The following is a 21,629-nucleotide window of genomic DNA, read 5'->3' as shown; positions in this document are numbered from 1 at the left end:
GAAAGAAAAATTTCCATCTTAGAAAATATCTGATTGTGTGTGTGTGTGTGTGTGCTAGTCAAGGGGCTTGAACTCAGGGCATGGGTGTTGTCCCTGAGCTTCTTTTTGCTCAAGGCTAGCACTCTACCACTTGAGTTACAGCTCTATTTCTGGCTTTTTGGTAGTTTATTGGAGATAAGACTTTCATAGCTGGCACTGTTGGCTCATGTCTGTAATCCTAGCTACTTAAGAGGCTGAGATCTGGGCCGGGAGTTTGGCCTAGTGGTAGAGTGCTTGCCTAGCATGCACAAAGACCCGGGTTCAATTCCTTGGTACCACATACATAGAAAAAAGCCGGAAGTGGTGCTGAGGCTCAAATGGTAGAGCTCTAGCCTTGAGAAAGTCCAAGGACAGGGTTCATGCTCTGAGCTCAAGCCCAGGACTGGCAAAAAAAAAAAAGAGGCTGAGATCTGAGGATCACAGTTCAAAGCCAGCTGGAGCAGAAAAGTCCATAAGATTCCTATCTCTAATAAACTACTCAGAAAAGGACAGAAGTGATGCTGTGGTTCATGTGGTAGAGTGCTAGTCTTGGGTAGAGTACTAGATGAGCACAAAGAGACTCAAGAGACCAGTAGGGAAAATTTTTTTAAAAAAAGACTTTCATAAACTTTCCTGCAGGACTGTCCTCAAATCAAGATCATAAGATGTCAGTCTAAGAAGCTACATTACTATAGGAGTGAGCTACCTACCAGTACTCAGCAAAATAACTGATTCCTAAACTGCCAACATGCTTTACAAAAGCCCAGAAAGCAACTTCTATTTTAATAAATATTTTATTGTCTTACATAGGGAAATAAGGAAATAAAACCTACAGGTTGAAGTGAGACAACTAGCTACAGGAGAACTAAGACCCACTGGCACCTAAAATAACCAGAATTTCAAGTAAACACAGGACAGGTTTTCTGTGTAGAGAAATCAGCATCTTATGCCTCTGATCATATACAGTTTCTGCAATGATCTATCTTTTCTTGGCTACAAAATCTATGACTATGATGATTACTTTTAGAAATTTATAAAAATAAATTGTGTAAACCTCTGGGGTATAATTCACAGATAGTAACCACTAGTCTTTTTCCTATACTTTTGTCTTTTCAAAGACTACAGCATGTAAGTAAAACCATGCAATATGGAGTCTTTCAGATGGGCTGATTTCATTTATCACAATGCATGTGAGAGTCATTATTTTGTTGCATATGTCAGTGGTTTGTTCCTTTTATTGCTGAGTATGGATGTACCAGTTTGTTTATCTACTCATCAGATGATGGATTTTTGGGTTGTTTCCAGGTTTAGGCAATTATGAGGAGAATCACTATAAACATTCATATATAGAGAATTTTTATAGGCTTAAGCTTTTGTTCTCTTGAGCAAAACAGCTAGAAGTAGGATGGCTATATTATATAGTAAGTATATGTTTAACTTTGCAAGAAACTGCCAGAGTATTCCAGAATGGCTGTACAACTTTAGATTCCTAGCAGCAGTATATATGAGTTCAACTTGAAAGAGATAAGGAAGGAAGGAAGGCAGGAAGGAAGGAAGGAAGGAAGGAAGAGAAGGCAGGCAGGAAGGCAGGCAGGCAGGCAGGAGAGAAAGATCTTGTTAGCATTTAGCACTGTCAGGGTATTTTTGTTTTTGTTTTTTTAAATGTTTTTTTTTTAAAAAAAAAACATTGGCGGGCTTGGAGTTTAGCCTAGTGGTAGAGTGCTTGCCTAGCATGCACGAGGACCTGGGTTCAATTCCTTGGTACCACATACATAGAAAAAAAGCCAGAAGTGGTGTTGAGGTTCAAGTGGTAGAGCTCTAGCCTTGAGAAAGTCCAAGGACAGTGCTCAGGCCCTGAGTTCATGGCCCAGGACTGGCAAAAAAAAAAAAACAACAACAAAAAAACATTGGCACTTCCAATAAGTATGTAGTGGTATCTTATTGTTTTAATTTGCACATCACTATAGTTTCTTCTACCATACAAACCTTAAGAAATATCCTCCCAATAAAAAGTAAATTGCTGGGCCAGGGAGTTTGGCCTAGTGGTAGAGTGCTTGCCTAGCATACACAAAGACCCAGGTTCAATTCCTTGGTACCACATACACAGGAAAAAAAAAGCCAGAAGTGTTGCTGAGGCTCAAGTGGTAGAGCTCTGGCCTTGAGAAAGTCCAAGGACAGTGCTCAGGCGCTGAGCTCAAGCCCAGGACTGGAGAGAAAAAAAAAAAAAAAAAGCAAACTGCTTACCCATAGCATGAATTTACTAGGGGGAAAAAGACTGGGATAAAATGACAAAAAAATTTTAAACTTCAGGGCCAGGAGTTTGGCCTAGTGGTAGAGTGCTTGCCTAGCATGCACGAAGACCCAGGTTCGATTCTTCAGTACCACGTACACACACATACACACACACACACACACACACACACACACACACACACACACACACACACACACACACACACACACACACACACACACACACACACAAAGCCAGAAGTGGTGCTGAGGCTCAAGTGCTCAGGCTCAAGCCTCGAGAAAGTCCAAGGACAGCGTTCAGGCCCCCAAGCTCAAGACCAGGACTGGCAAAAAAAAAATTAAACTTCTATTATGTATTCATCATAAAGTTGTTAAAGGATATGTATAATAATATATTTTAAAATATATAAAGTAGATTTTAGGGACTGCTAATATTATAACATTATATACATATAAAAAAGTGTTTCGGGGCCCCAGAAACAAAGAAGAAAACAATAACAAAGAAGAAAAATTATTTTAGTAGGATCACCTAATCACTTCTGCCTAATGTTCTTCCTGTGATGGATATCTCACAAATAAATTTTTACTGTTATTGTTTTGTTTTGGCTACACAGGTGCTTTACCACTTCGACCACAGCAACAGCCCTTTCTCTTTTTTTACTGTATTTTATTATCAGGGTAATGTATAGGGGTTACAGTTATACTTGTCAGGTAGTGGGTACATTACTTCTTGAACACTGATACCCTGTCCCATGTTTTTCTCCCACTTTCCCTCCCTCACTCCCTCCCAATCATCTTGTTTTTCTCCTTTCCTTCCCTATTTCAAATAAACAGTCTTTTCCTGATTCAATTATTTTTCAGATGAGATCTGGCATTTGTGCCTGGGGCCAGCTTTGGACCTCAATCCTCCTACTTACCCCTCCCATACATCTAGGATTCTACTTTGTTAGATGGGGATCTTATTTTTTTTCTAGGGTTGACCTAAAACCACAACCCTTCTGATCTATTCCTCTTAAAATGATAGGATCACAAGCATAAAATACCACACCTGGCCCTAAAAAAATCTTTAGCTGGCCAGGAGTTTGGCCTACTGGTAGAGTGCTTGCCTAGCATGTAGGAAGACCAGGGTTCTATTTTTCAGTACCACACACATGGAAAAGCTGGAAATGGTGCTGTGGTTTAAGTAGTAGAGCTCTACGCTTGAGAAAGTCCAAGGACAGCTAGCTCTTAGACACTGAGTTCAAGACCCAAGACTGACGAAAATAAAAAGGAGAAGGAAGAAAAGAACAATATCTGATACAAGAGTTTTTCAAAGAAATCAGTCTATCAACCAATCAATCAGCATTTCTCAGAATATCTGAAGAGACAAGATGACTAATTGAAAACCAGATTTGAGTAAATCCCCTCGGATCACATAAGCAGGGACATTTGGAGCACTGTTCTAGTTGAGAGCATTATTCTACATCTAAAGGGGAACTTACCTTTCTTTCCTTTAACAGCTTCTTATAGCCATTTGATCCAAGTGATAACAAAGTAATAAGGACATCTAAAGAAGGAGAAGCTGAAGCTCTTCCTGAAATAAAGATGGATATGTTACATTGAGAGGATGGGTGGGGGAGACTTTTTAGATATTATTTGTGTGTATTTGTGTATGTGTGTGTGCACGTGCGCGCACACCATGTGCACGTGCACACATGCCGATCCTAGGGCTTGAACTCAAAAAACTAGATGCTGTCCTTCAGTGGTAGACATTTAACCCACAGATCCACTTCCAGCTATTTCTTTTTCATGGTTAATTGGAGATAATGATCTCAGGACTTTCCTGTCCAGGCTGGCTTCAAACCACAATCCTAAGATCTCAGCTTCCCAAGTAGCTAGGATTATAAGGCATGAGCCACCAGGGCCTGGCAACATTAAGTTGCTTTTCTGTTATTGTTGTTTTTTTAAAGAAGCCTATTTATAAATTAATTTTTTGTTGTTGTTGTTAGCTACTTTTTCTGAGGAACACCTTATTTATTTACCTGGATACATCTTGCTGATTTCCTGAATGAAGGAATCATTAAAGCCAGCAATTATAGCGCCACCTACTGGAACCATAAAATTTTTGTCCAAACTCTGAACGAAAGCATCAATTCTACCAACCCGAGCACCCTAGAATCAAATGACATGTAATATTTCATATTAGTTGCCAGGACAGAAAACAATTGCTATTCACAAATAAACAACACAACAAAAATGTACATATTTTAGTAAAGGCTACGTTAACTGGATGTTTCACAACACATATTTTTCAAAACATCCTATCATGCGTTATATCTATAATTTAAATTAACCAGTAAAACAATGCATAGAAACTGAGCACTGGTGGTGCATGACTAGAATTCTAGCTTCTCAAGAGGCTGAGATCTAGAAGATGGAGGTTCCACATTAAGTCTGTGAAGAAAAGTAGGCCAGACTCCATGTGTAACTAGCCATCAAAAAGCTTAACTGGAGGTATGGCTCAAATGGCAAAACACCAGCAACAAGCAACAAAGCTGAGTGAAGCTCACATTCTTAAGTATCATCAGCCCAGGATCAGCAAAAACTAAAAAAAAAAATGCACAGCAATAAAATAAGATTATTTTCTTTGTATGTGTCATTGTTTTTTTGTTTTTAAACCATGCTTTGAAATAGTGTTCCTTATAAGCAGAACTGTTTAGCATACAATGCTTTCACGCTTTAACCATCAATCCTCACAATCCCTGTGAAGAAGGCAAGTTTTCATTATCAGTTCAAGTGGGAATTTTACTGAAACAGAGCTTTCTACTTTATACCTGAACTGAGAGAGAATGGATTCCCCATGCCTCTCTTCTGTGATTTTTTATTCGACAATAAATGTCCACAGTGACTCAGTGACTCCTGCAACTATTAAGCAGTGAGTTTAAGAATGGCTACTACAGGGCATAGCCAACCAAGTTACCAAATCAATCAATCTATCTATCTATCTATCTATCTATCTATCTATCTATCTATCTATGGTTATTTTTGCCAGCCAGTCATGGGGCTTGAACTCAGGGTCTGAACATTATCCTTGGGTTTTCCTCAAGGCTAGCGCTCTACCACTTGAGCCACAGGGCCTCTTCCAGCTTTTTCTATGTATGTGGTGCCAAGGAATCGAACCTGTGTCTTCATTCATGCTAAGACAAGCATTTTACCACTAGGCCAAACTCCCAGCCCCACCAAATAGATATTTAAGTGCCTTCATTTGATGCCTGGACAGTCTACTGTCTTTCTTCCAGTTTTGTTTCATTTTTGCAGGGCTGGTGACAGATCTTAAGGTCTCCTACATGTTAGGCAAACAATTTACGGTGAGTAAGTACCAGACCTTCAGTCTAGTAACGTTTATGACACTCTCCTACCGCTATTCAGATAACAAAAGCAAAATCTTATTTTTAACATCAACTAATGGAAATTTTATTTGTGTACTCTTGGCAATTCCAAAGCAATGTTTCTATATAACTCATATTCCTTAATGCTACAATCTTCGATGATCTCATTCCATAGAAAATGAACTTCAAATGAAGATCTAATATTCTGGCAAAAAAACCTGAATACTTATCTACTGGAAATGTAAAACTAAATTCTGGTCCCCAGCCAATGTAGTGTATGACCTTCTATCTAATGTGCTTCAATTTTCTCCTCTTAAAAAGAGATACTATCTAAATTTCAACTAAGATAGGTTTTTGCCTTATCTATAGCCACAGATTTTCAATCTGTAGTCACAATCTACATTCCTATTAATATTATAACCACATGTGACCTTCATTTTCACATTCTTTCTCTACCTCAGGGGAAATGGAAGGTGCAGAGAGCTGGCCTAATCTGAAAGACCAGATCCAGGAAACAAGTAAAAGCAGCAAAAGCAGGGAAGGGAGTAACACTACTCAGAGGCTATCACGTGGCTATTTAAAGTTGACCTTCCTTTGCTGCTCTTCCTAATAAACTATAATCAGAAAACTCTACTGTATCTCAGGAAAACAGATAAAAAGCATAGATGACTAATCAACTAGATAAGTAATTTTTTAAAGGTGCCAAGTAGAAGCATTTGAAAATAAAGCAGCAGCTGGGGCGGCCTGTTTACTATGGAAGTTTCCTGAGAGAAAAATAAACTAAGAACATGAACCTTAAGTATACTAGACTGTGTTTATAACTAAAACCAGACTCAAAAGGCAGCAAACTCTGGAAAGGAACAAGCTGGCCAGACCCATTCTCTTGTGTACATTAACAAAGGCTACCCCTAATGAGGGAGAAAGAGTAAAAGGGGAGCTGAAATGGAATAGGAAACAGAGGCCACGGTCTACATATGAGGTAGAGTTGCCATCTTACTCTCAGACAACATGTGTGAGCACAAATCCCACACCAGAGTATGTCCTAGGTTCTGGAGATTGCAACAGTGAATAAAACACCTAAGTATTTATCTAATTATTAGTTTCAGGAACCTGTGCCTCAGTGGTACATGCCTATAATCCTAGCAACCTGGGAGGCTGAGGCAGGAAGATAATAAAATTGAAGCCAGCCTGGAAAACTAGTAAGACTTCGTATCAAAATAAAAATTAAAAAGGGCCAGTGATGTTGCTCAGTGATAGAACATTTGCCTAACATGCAAGAGGTCCTGGGTTTGCTCCCTAGAAACACACACAAAACACATACACACACACACACACACACACACACACACTAATTGCTGTGTGTCAGGCACTGTTCTAAGTATTTTACATTTATCAGTCACAGTAACTACATGAGATAGATGCTGCTATAACACCTTTTTTACAGATGACAAATCAGGCACAATGAAATTAAAGTGGCATGCCCAAGATCAGCTGAGATTAAAATCCAGGTACCTTACTTCAGTTTGCTTAGTTACCCAAGCAATCCATTGACACAGCAGGGACCACAATTTAGATGAAGAAGCCATGCTTAAAAGATAAAAATATTACCCTTCTGGCACTTTATCTCTTTCCAAATATTCAGGCCAAAAGTCTTATCGTACCCTACATATAATGCATAGCATACTCTCAAAAAGTACATTGTATATACGTTTATTTATTTGAAATAGGAAAGCGAAGGGGGAAAACAAGATGATTGGGAGGGGTGAGGGGAAGGAAATGGGGACAAAAACATGAGAAGGGATATCAATATGTGAGAAATAATGCACCTACTATTTGGCAAATATAACTATAACTCCTCTAAACATTACAATAAAAAATTAAAAAAACAAAACAAAACTCCACTCTCAGAACTTATCTGAACTCATCATTTCTTACAACCTGTGCGGCTGCTGTTCTGGCCTCAGAGCCAATGTGCCTCAGATGGGCCCCTATAACAGCCACTGCAGCAGCATCCTATTCCACAGAGCAAGTTACTCAAATAACATTCCAAATCCTATCACACCTCAAATTTCCATCACCACACTTTTCTCATTTCTCATAGCCTACCCACACACAGTCTTATCCTGGTGGCCAGACAAGTGTGTTACCCTGGAGTTGATTTCTCTCTATCAACCTGCCAGGCTCGCTCCTTCAGATCATCCAGAACTCTGGTGGAAGGTTACTTTCGGAGGAAGCCTTTAGATCGATCACTCCGTGTAATCTAATCTCTTTCCCTCTCCCCCAAATACCCAAATACTGATGAGACCTGCCATACTTAGTATCTGGCATGTGCTTCCAAAACCAGAGTGTTCCTGGGGACCAAGCTGTGCATGGCTTCACCACTACAGCCCATGCCCGAGTGCCTGCACACAGTGAGAATCCAGTGACTATTTACAGCCAGCTCTGTAAACAGTAATGCCTATCTTGCTCAAAGTCTTTTTGGAGTTTGACAGCTTATTCTGTCTAAAATAATTAGTCCTACATATGTATTTTTTTATAATATTACTACATCTCTTCCCATTACTCTGTCTCAACATTCTTTGAATCTCCCAAATTAGTCTTTTTGTAAACACAAGCAGAAGTGAACTTTTCCACATTGCATATACATATGCTGGATGGGCTCTTGTGCAGTTACGGTACCCAGGCAAGTGATTTGAGCCCACTCAGTTTGTTTCTTCATACGTAGATGGGAACAGAAAGTGGAGCTGTCAGTCAAGTGGTAGAGCTCTAGCCTTGAGCAAAAAGCAGCTCAGGGACAGCACACAGGGCCTGAGTTCATGCCCAGGACTGGCATAAAAATAAATAGACATAAATTCATATGATATATAAACCCTTAGCCTAATTTTGATTAGGTTCTAAAAACTAAGTGCAAGTGATTGTATATAGAGATTCCCTTCTTGAACACCTGTTTGTTAAACATGTCATTTGAAATATGATGTAAAAAATCAATGTTAATACATTCTTTAATTAAAAAAATCCAACAAAAATAAATAAAAAATAAACAGACAAATAGATAAATTAGAATATAGAAATGGGAACACAGTGAAGTTACTGTTAGGAGAGTTAGGACACGATTCAGCCTGGCAGGGTGCCTAACCCACATGATGGGATCTTGCTAAATGGTATACATTACCAAGCAGAATGAGTGGGTGAAATAAAGCTAATGTAAAACCAGCACTCACTAAGGACAATGTATATTTATTTGCTTCAAAGCAAGAGTTACAACTGTTTTCTATAAAGTTCAATTTAAGGGAAAAGTAAATGTTGATGTGCTTTTCTAACCAAAAAAAAGGTAAGTCAACTTTAAGAAGCAGTGTAATATCTGCAACAAAACAATCTCTATACTTTAAAGTTTCAACCAGTCATCCTAAAAGTTTTATGATTATGCAGAGGTGAACAAAAAGGAAGAAACTGACAATGCACAGGTCAGTTTCTGTGAGTCTAAATCTTTTTCCATCTGCCACCATGCTTTGCAAAAATACATGTGACCAAACACTGGGCACTTCTAGCTTAGATACTAACATCTAATTTTTAACTAACATTAAAATGATTATTAGGAAGACTACATAGACATGTGGAAAGTATAGAAATAAAACCTTAAAGATATTTAACAGATTGTGACTAGAGAAATAGTAATATATATGAAAATAGAAAATTTCAATATATAAATTCTTACAGGTATTTGTTGGAGGAAAATGATAACCAATGGTTTTCTACTTTCTAAACTTCTTTTTAAACTTAGGTAATATATCTAAATCCCCCAAATAGAATTAAAACTATTAAAAATTATAGATACGAAGAATGAGACGAGAGGCAATAACAAGCGATTTATATAAAATAGTCTTTATCTAGAATTATGAAGGAACCTTTAAAAGCAAAGGAATAATACAAAGAATTCCAAAGAAATCCTTACCTAGAGGTTTTAAGAAATCCTGACATATCAAGACTACAACGCATTCCTCTCTGAGCATAAATTATATAAACTAATTCCTTTACTGGGTAAGTGTCTGTTACTTGAAGCCAATGACATCCTAATTGATACAAATCCTGAGTAAAGAAATTAAGCAAATCAGCTGTGACTATTACCCAAATATAATCACATTCATATCATCGATATAAATTACTAAATACAAAATTACGAGAAACACCATTTACTGGATAAGATTTACTAGGCTTCAATAGATGTGCTATACTGGAAAAGATCACAGACAATCTGCAAATACTTTATATCTACTTAACATAAATCGTGTATGTCCAAACTGAATATGTGTATTATTATTACTCTTCAATTATATATTAAATAGTGTCCTAGGTACTAATGGCATAAGAGTGAACAAGACAAAATAAAGTCTTCTTTTTAATGAAAAATAGGTCATACAAATATATTAAATGCTAAATGAAGAAAAATTCTGAGGAACCAACAACTTTCAGGACATTATTATGTCCTAAGTGTGGTGATGCAAACCTGTAATCCCAGGTAAGCAGGAGGTAAAGATGGAAGATGACTGCTTGAGGCCAGTCTGGATTTAAAATAAGTTAGCAAGACTATCTCAAAAAACAAGCTTCACGTAGTGTTTATACTTATAACACCAACTTCACAGGAGGTAAAAGTTGGGCAATTTTGGCTTCCTGCCCCCAAAACTACACTGGAGAGAGACCCTCTGAAAAATAAGGAGTAGAGATAGCACTTCCCTAATGAGTGTAAGGCCCTGAGTTCAAAAGTCAGTACTGCTAAAAAGAGAAAAAATGGTGGCATCATCATTTAACATGTTACTAGGTTAAAAGAGAATAATAACTGTTGCCAATTAATAAAACATCACTGATCATAAACATTTCAATTTAAGACATCATAATGTAAAACTCTATCTTAAAACTAACTGAATATGGTAAAACAGGAACAGAGGAAAGAAAATGCAAGCAAGCAAGAGGACAGTATAGGGGTGTGTGGCTCAAATGGTAGAGCAACTGATATAGCAAGTCTAAGGCCCTGAGTTCAAACTACATACAGTACCATTAAAAAAGAGGATTGTGATTTTTAGACAAGGTGTTTAAGAGAGTCTAAGTGACCTGAGCAAGCAAGAGAAGAATCTATGTAACTCTACAAGAGCAATCCAGGTAGGGATGGACAGGCTGAGAAAATATGCACAAGAAGCACGACAGGAAACAGCTGAAGCAGGGCAGCTGAGCAAGCAGGCAAGCCAAAGAGGCTGCCACTGCTCTATCATTCAGATTACACTGGAAATGCAGACGTATTTTCAAAGTTAAAACAAACAGATAACTACATCTAGCTGCTGATAATATTAAAAATAAAAAGAACCACCAACTGCATTGCTTAGGCTAGAATGTTGACAAATGAAGGAATTTTCAATCTAGGATAAAATGGTAAAATAATTGCTTAAATACAGAATATAATGATTCTATCATTCAACATATTACAAAGTTAAAAACATAACTATGATGTTTCTATGTTGAATCTGAATCTGAGCTACCAAACTCATTGTCCAGTTACCACCAAACTACCAAGGAACAATGACTTTTACTTAGAAAATACTAGATGCACGTTCTTAATGCTCCCTTAAAGACAACACTAAGTAAACTGCCTCAACTAGACTAGTTCATGAGAGAATAACAGTCCTGAACAATGGTAAACTCTCCACTTTCTGACACGCCCTTACCTGCTGAATGAGATGCATGCACTTGGAAGACTGCACGCCATAAGCATTGTTGACTATGTGTGGAATGCCATAATCAGCACAAATCACAGCCAGTTCTTCCAATCTATAAACATAAATATTCAATAGAAAGACATATACTGTGCTTTATAAATTATATTGTGTAGACTTTTTTTAATTTAATAGTCAAAGAAAATAATGAACTGCATTTTTTCTGTAGTAGCTGAGCATACTTCAGCAGCTTGGATGGATGCAACAATTACTTTAAAACAACCAAAAACATTGTTTACATTAATAGTACCAATAAGTGAGGGAAAAGTCTATTTATAAAACTGTACCTTACACACAAAGCAAGAAGACTTGGTGGGAGGGGAGTTTGAACTCAGTGCTTTGCCCTTGCTGGACCACTACTCTACCATTTGAGCCACAGCTCCAGCCCAAGAAGATGATTTCTAAGGACCTTTCACAAAGTAGACTGCTCTTTAATGCTTTTGGCTATTTACCAATGGTAGTTTGGTAGCTGCAAAATAACTAAAAACATATAGAAATCTTAAGTAACCTCACATTAAGATAGGTGCAGAGGGCTCTTGCCTATAATCCTAGTTACTCAGGAAGCAGAGATCTGGAGGATGTCAATTCAGGGCCATCCTTCACAAAAAAGGCTACAAAGCTGGGCGTGGTAACTCATGCCTATCGTCCTAGCTACTCAGGAGGCTGAGATCTGAGGATCTTGGTGCAAAGCCAGGCCCTGCACAAAAAGTCCTTCAGACTCTTAATCTCCAGTTAACCACCAGAAAACTGGAAGTGGTGGCACTGTGGCTCAAGTGGTAGAGTGCTAACCTTGTGCTGAAGAGCTCAGGGACAATGGCCAGGTCCAGAGTTCAAGCCCCGTAACTAACAACAACAAAAAAACCCTGATCTCAAATTAACTAGTAAAAGTCAGGGCTAGAGGAGTGGCTCAAGTGATAAGACATCAACTAAGCAAGTGCAAGGTCCTGAGTTCACACCTCACCACAGTACCAAAAAATGTTTTCTTTCACAAAATGAAATTGAAAGTACAGAATTTTAATGTAATTTCTTTTTATGTTATACATACGTGATGGCCTTATTACCAAGTCATGATACATTACTTAGCAAACATAAATTAATGTTTTCAAACTATAAAAAGGATTATTGTATTCATCTGTAAGTTTTCAATTTGCTTCTGATGAAAGCGTATGAATTAAAAACTCATTTTTCACTGCTGACTCCCGAGCTGAGTTAGCCCTGGCCAGTCAGTGCAATAAACTTCAGACTTTTTACCATTAAAAAAAAAAAAAAAAAAAAAAAGGAGGGCCAGGAACATAGCCTAGTGGAAGAATGCTGGCCTAGCATGCACGAAGCCTTGGGTACCCAGAAAAAGCCAGAAGTGGTGGTATGGCTCAAGTGGCAGGGTGTTAGCCTTGAGTAAAAAGTGTCGAAGGACAGTACCCAAACCCTGAGTTCAAGCCCCAGGACAGGGGGGGGAAAAAAAAAAAAACTCATTTTATTTTCGCAAACCTTACAAATCAATACAGAATTCCTTTTGCTATTTAATCGAATAATGCTTTTAACAAGAGACCTGGAAAAAGTATATACATATACTTTTGCCATAGGATAAAAGACTTCTTCCATATGTATAATCTAGTAAAAGCATTCCTTAGTAAAGAACTTCCTTGAAATAAGGCACCATCATAATATGAAGCTTCTGTTTTTTAAAAAAAATCATTTATTAAAATCATCTATAATGATCTGAAGTGCTAATTGTTAGAAGGTGTAAAAGGCATTAAATGGAAGGGATTTCAAGAAAATCACACACCTCATTAGAAGCTAATTTTAGATATTTATCACTGAGAAGAAATGCTACCCTACATTGAGCATTTCATTCAAGTAGATTTCCCTTACTCCCTGTTCAAATAATAAATAAGACAAAATATATGCTATACCCATTAAAATTAAGACAACAAAGGAGTTTCACTTAATGTAAAGAAATAAAATTTTAAAAAGAAATAAAATCATAGTTTTAAAATTTAATAAAATCAGAACATTCTACTAACTGTGCATTAACATTTTTGGCAATGTGACTTATTTCTATCACATTAAATCTCCAAAGACAAAAGATGTTTATTTAATATTTCAATGGGATTTTAAAAAGACTGGTAAGTAATGAATAAATCACTTAGGCATATGCAACATCGTTTTAAAACAGAGTTCACAGGTTCATGAATATAGGAAGGTTACTTTTTAAGAGCATGGTTTTTAATTTCTCTCTTAAAATCTGCTTTTCAGATAATAAAAGCTAACATGCATTAATTTCTACCAAATATATAATCCTATGAGAACCAAAGCACACTTTGATGAAATAAGAAAAGCCCCAGCAATTGTATATAGAGATTCCCTCCTTGAACACTCGTTTGTTAAACATGTCATTTGAAATATGATGTAAAAATCAATGTTAATAAATTCTTTAATAAAAGTTAAAAAAAAAGAGAAAAGCCCCAAAATCAATGTCTTGCAATTACTTACACTTTTGCTCAAGATGATAATGTCACTGGGCACTGTGGCTCACGCCTGTCATCCTACCTACTCAGTAGGCTGAGATCTGAAGATCAAGGTTCAAAGCTAGCCTGGGCATAAAAGAACCTGAGACTCTTATCTCCAATTAACCTCTAGAAAATGGGAAGCGGGGCTTGGCTCAAGGGTAGGGCAGTAGTCCTTAAGCTGACTCAGGGATAGCACTCAGACCAAGTTCAAGCTCCATCACACACACACACACGCACAAACCTATTGTCTTTTAGGAAGAAAAATATGTGGCTACACTTTAAAAAAGTAAATGTTTCCTTTTTTCCCTGCTTTTATTTTCTTAAATATTTATGTGATTCACAAAATGCAGACAAACCACTGTATATACATACTACACATGAGTTAATCCTCCAAGTTAAAAAAAAAAGTCAAAGGAAAATATGCCATCCTTAAGTTTTACATTTAGAATTTCTTAGTTCTGATAATTTCTAAATATGAAGATTGTAAGGTCAAAGAAAAATAGCAATTAAAAAACCCCACAAAATTCAGGATATCCTTGAAAAGAAATTTCTATTAAACAACAAGAGCTGCTAAGAGACTAAGCAAACAGTCTGCATCTACTGGAGAAGGTTCTCCATCTCGCATACTAGTTTTTCCTTCTTCTATATTGGAGATTTCTTGCCAAGGCTAACATATTCTCTTAGGGAGAGTTAGTTCACTATTTACCATTGAGGCTAGTTAAGCAAATTTGAAAATCACCATGCAGCATTTTATTTAAAAAACTAAAGAAGATCTAAAGGTCAATATTCACAAATCATTTACCTATCAGGCACCCTAGGAGCAAAACAGGATGTAGTAGAATGAATACACAAAATGTAATCAGGCCCCAGTTCCTGGACTTTAGCCTCCACTGCTTTCAGGTCTGTGCGTAGTTCATCACCTTCCAAAAGATTTTCGATCACCACAGGCTCAAAACCTAAGCAAGCCAACCAGAAATCTACACATTAGTATGGAAAGTAGAGTTCCTAGAGCTCTGGCCAACAGTATCAGGCCACACAGAACTCTACCTATTTATTCTGACCTCATAATAATAAAGACCTGGCTTCATATCAACATTAGTCAATGGCCAGTCAAAATACGTGAAAGACCACTAGATAATTAAGACCATAAATCTTTTCTAACACTACATGACAAAAAACAAAAGTTCTAAAGAGTAAGAAAAATAAATGTTAAATGGATGTCTACAGACATAATAGCATAGACATCAATATCAGTAAAATAGATTAGTAGTTCAGTTCATTTTCAGTCCACAGAAAAATAAATCTGTTCATTCTCTGGCAATATTTCACCTTTACTTTAGAGCTCACTTTATTTCAAAGGTGAACATAAAAATAATATAATTCAAGTACAAATATTTTATCTCTAATAAAAACTGTAATTTCAGTTGCCAGAGGAGGAGGCTCGCAAAAGCCTTCTATAGTTTAAATACATATAAAGTTTCTTCAACTATCAGTTGCAGTAGCACTTTAACTACCACATAAGTCCCCCGTAAATAGTAATTATGTAAACTTTTAATGGCAAATTGTCCAGATATCCATATATTTAAAAGTTATAGAAGGCAAAACATACACTAAGTTTTGTCATGTATATTTTAGCATGACTTTTATGAAAAGGCATATGGAAGAGATCTAGTTTGTCTATTCACTCACTCTTGTACTTGCTTCCTTATTCACTCATCTCTCCATAAAGAATGTGAACTTTTTCACAGAGGCATTTCAAATATTGCGTGTGCCAGTTCTTTTCTTTTACCTGCAGTGATCATGGATTTAAAACAAGATTTCTGGTCTATCCGTGGCCATATGATGTACTTTGCCTTTGGTCTTTTGTGTCGCAATGTTAAGAAGCACAGTGTTAGACTCATACCAGTTGCCATAGGAACTACAAAGCAATTGGCCACTGTATGAACACCTATAAATAGAAGAAATAGAACAGAATTAGGTATCCCACCAAAAAATACAGTATATATCAGTTTTGTGTTTTGTTTTATTTTGGTTTTGTTTGCCAGTCTATGTATGTGGTACCAAGGAATCAAACCCAGGTCTCCGTGTATTCTAGGCAAGCATTCTACCACTAGGCCAAATGCCCAGCCCCGGTTTTTTGTGCTGGTCCTTAGGTTTGAACCTAGTACCTGGGTGCTTTCCCTGATTTTTTATTGTTCAAGAATGATTCTCTACCTACCACTTGAGCCAAACTACCAATTCCAGCTTTTCTGGTGGTTAAATGAAAATAAAGAAGTCTCACAGACTTTCCTGTCCAGGTTGGCTTAAAAACTAATCCTCAGATCCCTCAGCCTTCTGAGTAGCTAGGATTACAGGTATGAGCCCCTGCCACAGGCTTTAGACTAACTTTTTGAAGAAATGATAGATCTTTTTTGTCAAATAGAAACAGTTGTACCTCTGCTGTTTTTTTGTTTTTGTTTTTCCAGTCCTGGGATTTGAACTCAGGGCTTGAGCACTGTCCTTGGGCTTTCTCAAGACTAGCACTCTACCACAGCATCACTTCCAGCTTTTCTATGTATGTGGTACCTGGGTCTTCATGCATGCTAGGCAAGCACTCAACTACTAGGCCAAATTCCCAGCCTCTGGTGTTTTATTTTGTATTTACTCTCTGAAAGTCTACTGCTAAATTCATCCTTTGGGATTATGGCTCTGACTCTCAACAATTTCTTACTCTCAAATAATTTCTATATGTGTGTCCTTTCAAAGATCACATTCTTCTTGAGAAAGACATTAAGAAAATTAGGTAAATCTGGCTACCAATGTAATATGATTAAGATGGAACATACCAGCCAACTTTATGATGTCCAAGACCAAAGAATTAGTAATTTTGTTCAAAAGACTAGAACCTGCAGCTTTTGGTTGCACAGCAGAAATATCACCGGATCGTCCAATTCCATGAATGAACCTAAACAAAACATGGGCCAAACATTGGGCAAATACATTCAGCGTTCTAAGTAATCCAATATATAAATATATAAGCACAATAAGCAATAAAATAAGGCAGGCATGGTGACTCATGCCTGAAATCCCAGTTACCTAAGATGCAGAGTGATAAGGATCACAGTTTGGGGCAAATTTGGGTAAGAAAGTTTACAAAACCCTATCTCAACAAATTAGCCAGGCAAGGTGGTTCATGCCAGTAATTCAGGAGACCATGGACCAAGATCAGACCAAGCAAAAAGTGTGAGACCCTATCTGAAAAAGAACTTGAAACAGAAAAGGGCTGGATGCATGACCTGAGTGGAAGAATGCTAATTACCCAACTCACAAGGCCCTGAGTTCAAAAACTCACTACTGCCAAAGCAAACACCAGAGCCAATATTTGGTTGTATTTCATAAACTAAGATGTAGAAAAATTTATTTAAATTAAAACAACTTTATCAAATGTGTTACAGGACCTAGTCTCTAAAGGTGGCCAACATTAATTCCTTTTCTCCCTGGACCCACACCAAAAGATATGGTCTAAATCCTGTACACCTAGTCTGGGATGGCCTTAGTTATTTATCCCTGCGACTGGGAAGAACTCGCAGGAGTGAATCTGGAACTACTAGACTAAGTAGGAAGCCCCTAGAGCTTCAGGCTTCATGCATTTGTTCTTGGGAACTGTTTCACTATATGCCATGTCAGAAGAAGCCTAACTCACAAAAAAGGCACCTAAGCACCTAGCCATATGAAGGGATTACCTTGAACCTTAACACAACTAAACTCTCAGCCAACAGCTGACAACTTGCAACAGAGACCCAAAACAGCACTCACTCCTATAAGCCCAGTTAGCGCAGAGAAAAGTAAGAAATACTAAACTTTTTTTTTTTTTGTTGGCCAGTCCTGGGGCATGAACTCGGGGCCTAAGAACTGTCCTTGGGCTTTCCCCCACCCACCCCCCCACCCAAGGCTAGCCATCTATCACTTGAGCCACAGCACCACTTCCAGCTTTTCCTGTGTATGTGGTACCGAGGAATCAAATCTGGGTCTTTGTGCATGCCAGGCAAGCAATGTACCACTATGTCAAACTCCTGGCCCCAGAAATACTAAACTTTTAAGCCACTGAATTTTAGAATAGTGGGCCGGGAGTTTGGCCTAGTGTTAGAGTGCTTGCCTAGCATGCACGAATACCCGGGTTCAAATCCTCGGTACCACATACATAGAAAAAAGCTGGAAGTGGTGCTGAGGCTCAAGTGGTAGAGCTCTAGCCTTGAGAAAGTCCAAGGGCCAGTGCTCAGACCCTGAGCCCAAGCACAGGACTGGCAAAAAAAAATAAAATAAAAATAATAATAGAATAGTCTGTTATGCAAGAGGAGAAAACTAGAATATAGGCAACATTAGATTCTCTTTCTTTCCTTTGCCCCTAACCATATTAGTAGATTCAGCTTCAATGATATAAACCGATGTTTCAAAACCTGTTCTAGGTGGCTCATGACTATAATCTTAGCTACTCAGGAGGCTGAGATCTGAGGGTCACAATTCAAAGCTAGCCTGGGCACTAAAAAGTTCATGAGACTCTTATCTCCAATTAACCACTAGAAGACTGGAAGTGGCACTGTGGCTCAAGGGGTAGGATAGTATCCTTGAACTTAAGAGCTCAGGGACAACACATAGGCCCAGAGTTCAAGCCCCACGACTGACAAAACAAACAAACAAACCTATCCTCATCTTAAAGAATACATGCTTCTTGAAGAATACCATCCAAATACATGCACTCTAAATTAGGTGGTATTATACACTATCTAAAGATACTTTAAACATGGGCACCAATAGCTCACACCTATAATCCTAGCTGCTCAGGAGGATGAGATCTACAGGATCACAGTTCAAGGGGCCAGACCAGGCAGAAAAGTTCATGAGACTCCATCTCCAAGGCAATCAGAAATAACCGGCTTAGGGGGGAGGGTAATGGGTATCAAGACATGTGAAAGGGTATCAATGTATGTGAATTAATGCACCTTCTATCTGGAAAATATCATGTAACCCTTTTATTAATTACAATAAAAAAATTGGAAAAAAAAAAAGAAATAACCGGCTTGGAGGTATGTCTCAAGTAGTAGAGTACCAGCCATGCAAGCAAACAAGTGTGAGGTCCTGAGTTCAAACTGCAGTACTGCAAGAGGGGGAAAAAAGGTATTTTCAAACACTTAACATAAAAAATTCATTGCTATATGAAATAATTTAGTCAAACAGATCAGAAAATGTATATTATCACAGACTACTGATGTACTTCATTACCACCAAAACCCATGACAATAAAGCCCATTGTTATAAACAGCCTTATTCCCTTAGGTTTCAGTTTAACAGTTTTGATTAAAACAAAATCCTATTATGTTTAGAAAATTTCACCAGGATTTAAAAACATGGAAGACAGGAATTTCTGAGTATCCACGCATCTCAAATAAAGGTTGGAGCCAGAAGTTTGGCCTAGAGCTTGGGAGAAGTTTGGTAGAGTTCTAGCCTTGAGAAAGCCCAAGGACAGTGCTCAGGCCCTGAGTTCAAGCCCCGGGACTGGCAAAAAAAAAAAAAAAAAAAGCTTTCACAACTACTTCTTAAAAAAAAAACAAAAAACATAGCACACCTGTAATGACGACGAGCAACTAAGCCAGATGCCACTCTCCCTTCTCTTTCTCCCACACCGCAATTGCCCAAGAAATTGTTGCTGTCCATGATGGCCAGTTCATGTAAAAAGAGTTCAAGTGTACTTTCATCCCAACCATCCTCTGGACACTTGCCCTGTAAACAAACAAACAAACAAACGGGAAGAGTGGGGAGGGGGAGGGGGAGGGAGGGCCGGAGGGAAGGACTCCTCAAGTTGCACGAATGTCACTTTACGACTTTTCTCAGCGTGCGTGCTGGCGGCTTCCTACAACCAGACCTGACTGCTGCACTCGGGGAGGCGCTCCACGCGTCAGGGCACGGCTCTGACAGGTGGAGAGGGCCGGGTGGGCTGGGATTCCCGCACACACACACACACCCCCCGCCCCGTCCCCTCCACCGAGGCCTCGGCCCGGGGTGTCCGATCCAGGGGCTGCCGAACGCCCCAGCCAGGAAGGCGCAGGGGAATGCCCCCCCCCCGGACCTGGGGGGTGAGGGCCGCGCATGCCCCCTGGCCCTGCGCCCCCTGACCCCAGGAGCCCGACCCGCGGACCTCCGCCTCCGACCCCGCCCCCTCCGCACCTTCTCCAGAAGCAGCCGCACCAGGTGCTCGTGCGAGCGGCGGGCCTCACAGCCCTGCCGCACGTAAGCGGGCGACACCAGCCGCTCGCCCACCGCGAAACTGTCCGGGTTCATGACGGCCCGCGGCGCGCTCGGCGTCCCCGGCGGGGAGGACCTGAGCTGCTCTCTTCACACGGGACAGGCGGCGGAAGCAGAACGCAACTTGCCGTCCAGATGGTAAGGCAGGGCCTGAGGGCCAAAAACGTAAACACTCGCGGTTTTCCTCTGCTGCACATGCGCAAACCACTGACCACGCCCCCTCCGGAAAAAGAGGCTCGGAACTTTTGAGCATGCGTGGTGCCCTCAGCGCTTCTCGCTGGACTTGGGAAGTGGGGCTGGAAAGCGTTGGTGGAGTTAGCCCCGCCCGCCGCGCTGTCTGGGATGGGGTTAGAGGTACAGAAAGGGCTTCAAGTGGGCTGGGAGTTTGGCGTAGAGGTAGAGTGCTTGCCTTCCATGCATGAGGATCCGGGTTCGACCCCTAAGTGCTGTAGTCTATTATGGGCATCTATAACGACATTCCACAAACTGAGGGGCTTATAAAGAGCAGACATGTATTTCTCTAAACTCTAGCTACTGTGTGTTGAAGGCTTGCCAGAGGGCCATCTTCTCTCTCTTATCTTGGCCCTCACAAAGGTCTGTCCTTCCATGAATCCTCCCCCTGTACCATACCCTCAAGGATTAGGATCTCAGGGTGTGGATTTTAGAGAGACTCAGCTGAGCATGTAGCACAGTACAAGCACAGAGTTAAGAATTTACAAGTATTTCTGAATTGATAAATTGCAAGACTAGGTTCAGTGGTCGCTCGTCATTTGGTCGTTGCTGAATGGACACAGATGTGAAGAGCGGAGAGCAAGCAGGGACCTGAGAACAGGAGACATCACATATTACAAAGATGTTTTACCTTGAGAATATGTTTTCCAGTGGCAGGTATACATAAGCAAAATAATGATCACATCTCTTCACCATTCCACTCACATGTGATTTAAAATGTTTGGAGTAGAATAAATAACAGGTCTCTTAAGAGGCAGACCTCATTAATGAGGTCTCTTAACCTCATTAATGAAGTCTGGTAAGCAATTTGAAGCAAAGTAGTTTCCATACCACAGTCAAGCTTCAAAGAGCAATTAGAAAAGGAGAATAAGAGACTAGAAGAATCAGCCATTAGCCAGGTATTGCTGGCTCATGCTTGCAATACTGGCGCTACTCAAGAGGCTGAAATCCTGAGCACAGTTCAGAACCAACCTAGGCAGAAAAGTCCAAAATATTTCATCTCAAAATAACTACAAAAAAGCCAGCCTGAAGTGATGAATGGGCTCAAGTGATAGAAGGCCAACTGAGTAAGCAAGTTCAAGCAAGACCCTACACTCAAGTCCCAGTGAGACCTCAACCTCGCCTCAAAAAATATCAATAACTAGGCTGTGAGAGGATTCAGAAAGCAAAGTTCTGCCTTTGTCTTCACTATCTCTGATGGAGATAGA

The 21,629-nt window shown here is 39.3% G+C and overlaps 1 protein-coding gene across 1 annotated transcript in view; it reads right to left on the bottom strand.

Moving 5' to 3' along the window:
• Sepsecs (Sep (O-phosphoserine) tRNA:Sec (selenocysteine) tRNA synthase) overlaps positions 1-20,322 on the bottom strand; it is a 41,377-nt gene extending 21,055 nt beyond the window's left edge. Inside the window, exons 1-8 of the mRNA XM_090343755.1 lie at positions 20,113-20,322; positions 19,514-19,668; positions 16,737-16,855; positions 15,701-15,859; positions 14,714-14,867; positions 11,354-11,456; positions 4,293-4,422; positions 3,753-3,844 (exon numbers count right to left, since the gene is read on the bottom strand). Coding sequence (XP_090199881.1) covers positions 3,753-3,844; positions 4,293-4,422; positions 11,354-11,456; positions 14,714-14,867; positions 15,701-15,859; positions 16,737-16,855; positions 19,514-19,668; positions 20,113-20,226 — 1,026 coding nt within the window. The 5' untranslated portion in view covers positions 20,227-20,322. The remainder of the gene's footprint in view (positions 1-3,752; positions 3,845-4,292; positions 4,423-11,353; positions 11,457-14,713; positions 14,868-15,700; positions 15,860-16,736; positions 16,856-19,513; positions 19,669-20,112) is intronic.
• Between the last annotated feature and the right edge of the window lie 1,307 nt (positions 20,323-21,629).

Source organism: Megascapheus bottae, chromosome 13 (genome assembly GCF_031878675.1).
Source record: "Megascapheus bottae isolate mThoBot1 chromosome 13, mThoBot2.hap1, whole genome shotgun sequence".
NCBI lineage: Eukaryota > Metazoa > Chordata > Mammalia > Rodentia > Geomyidae > Megascapheus > Megascapheus bottae.
The sequence above is the reverse complement of the archived record's forward strand: the minus strand, read 5'-3'. Positions and strand labels throughout refer to the sequence as shown.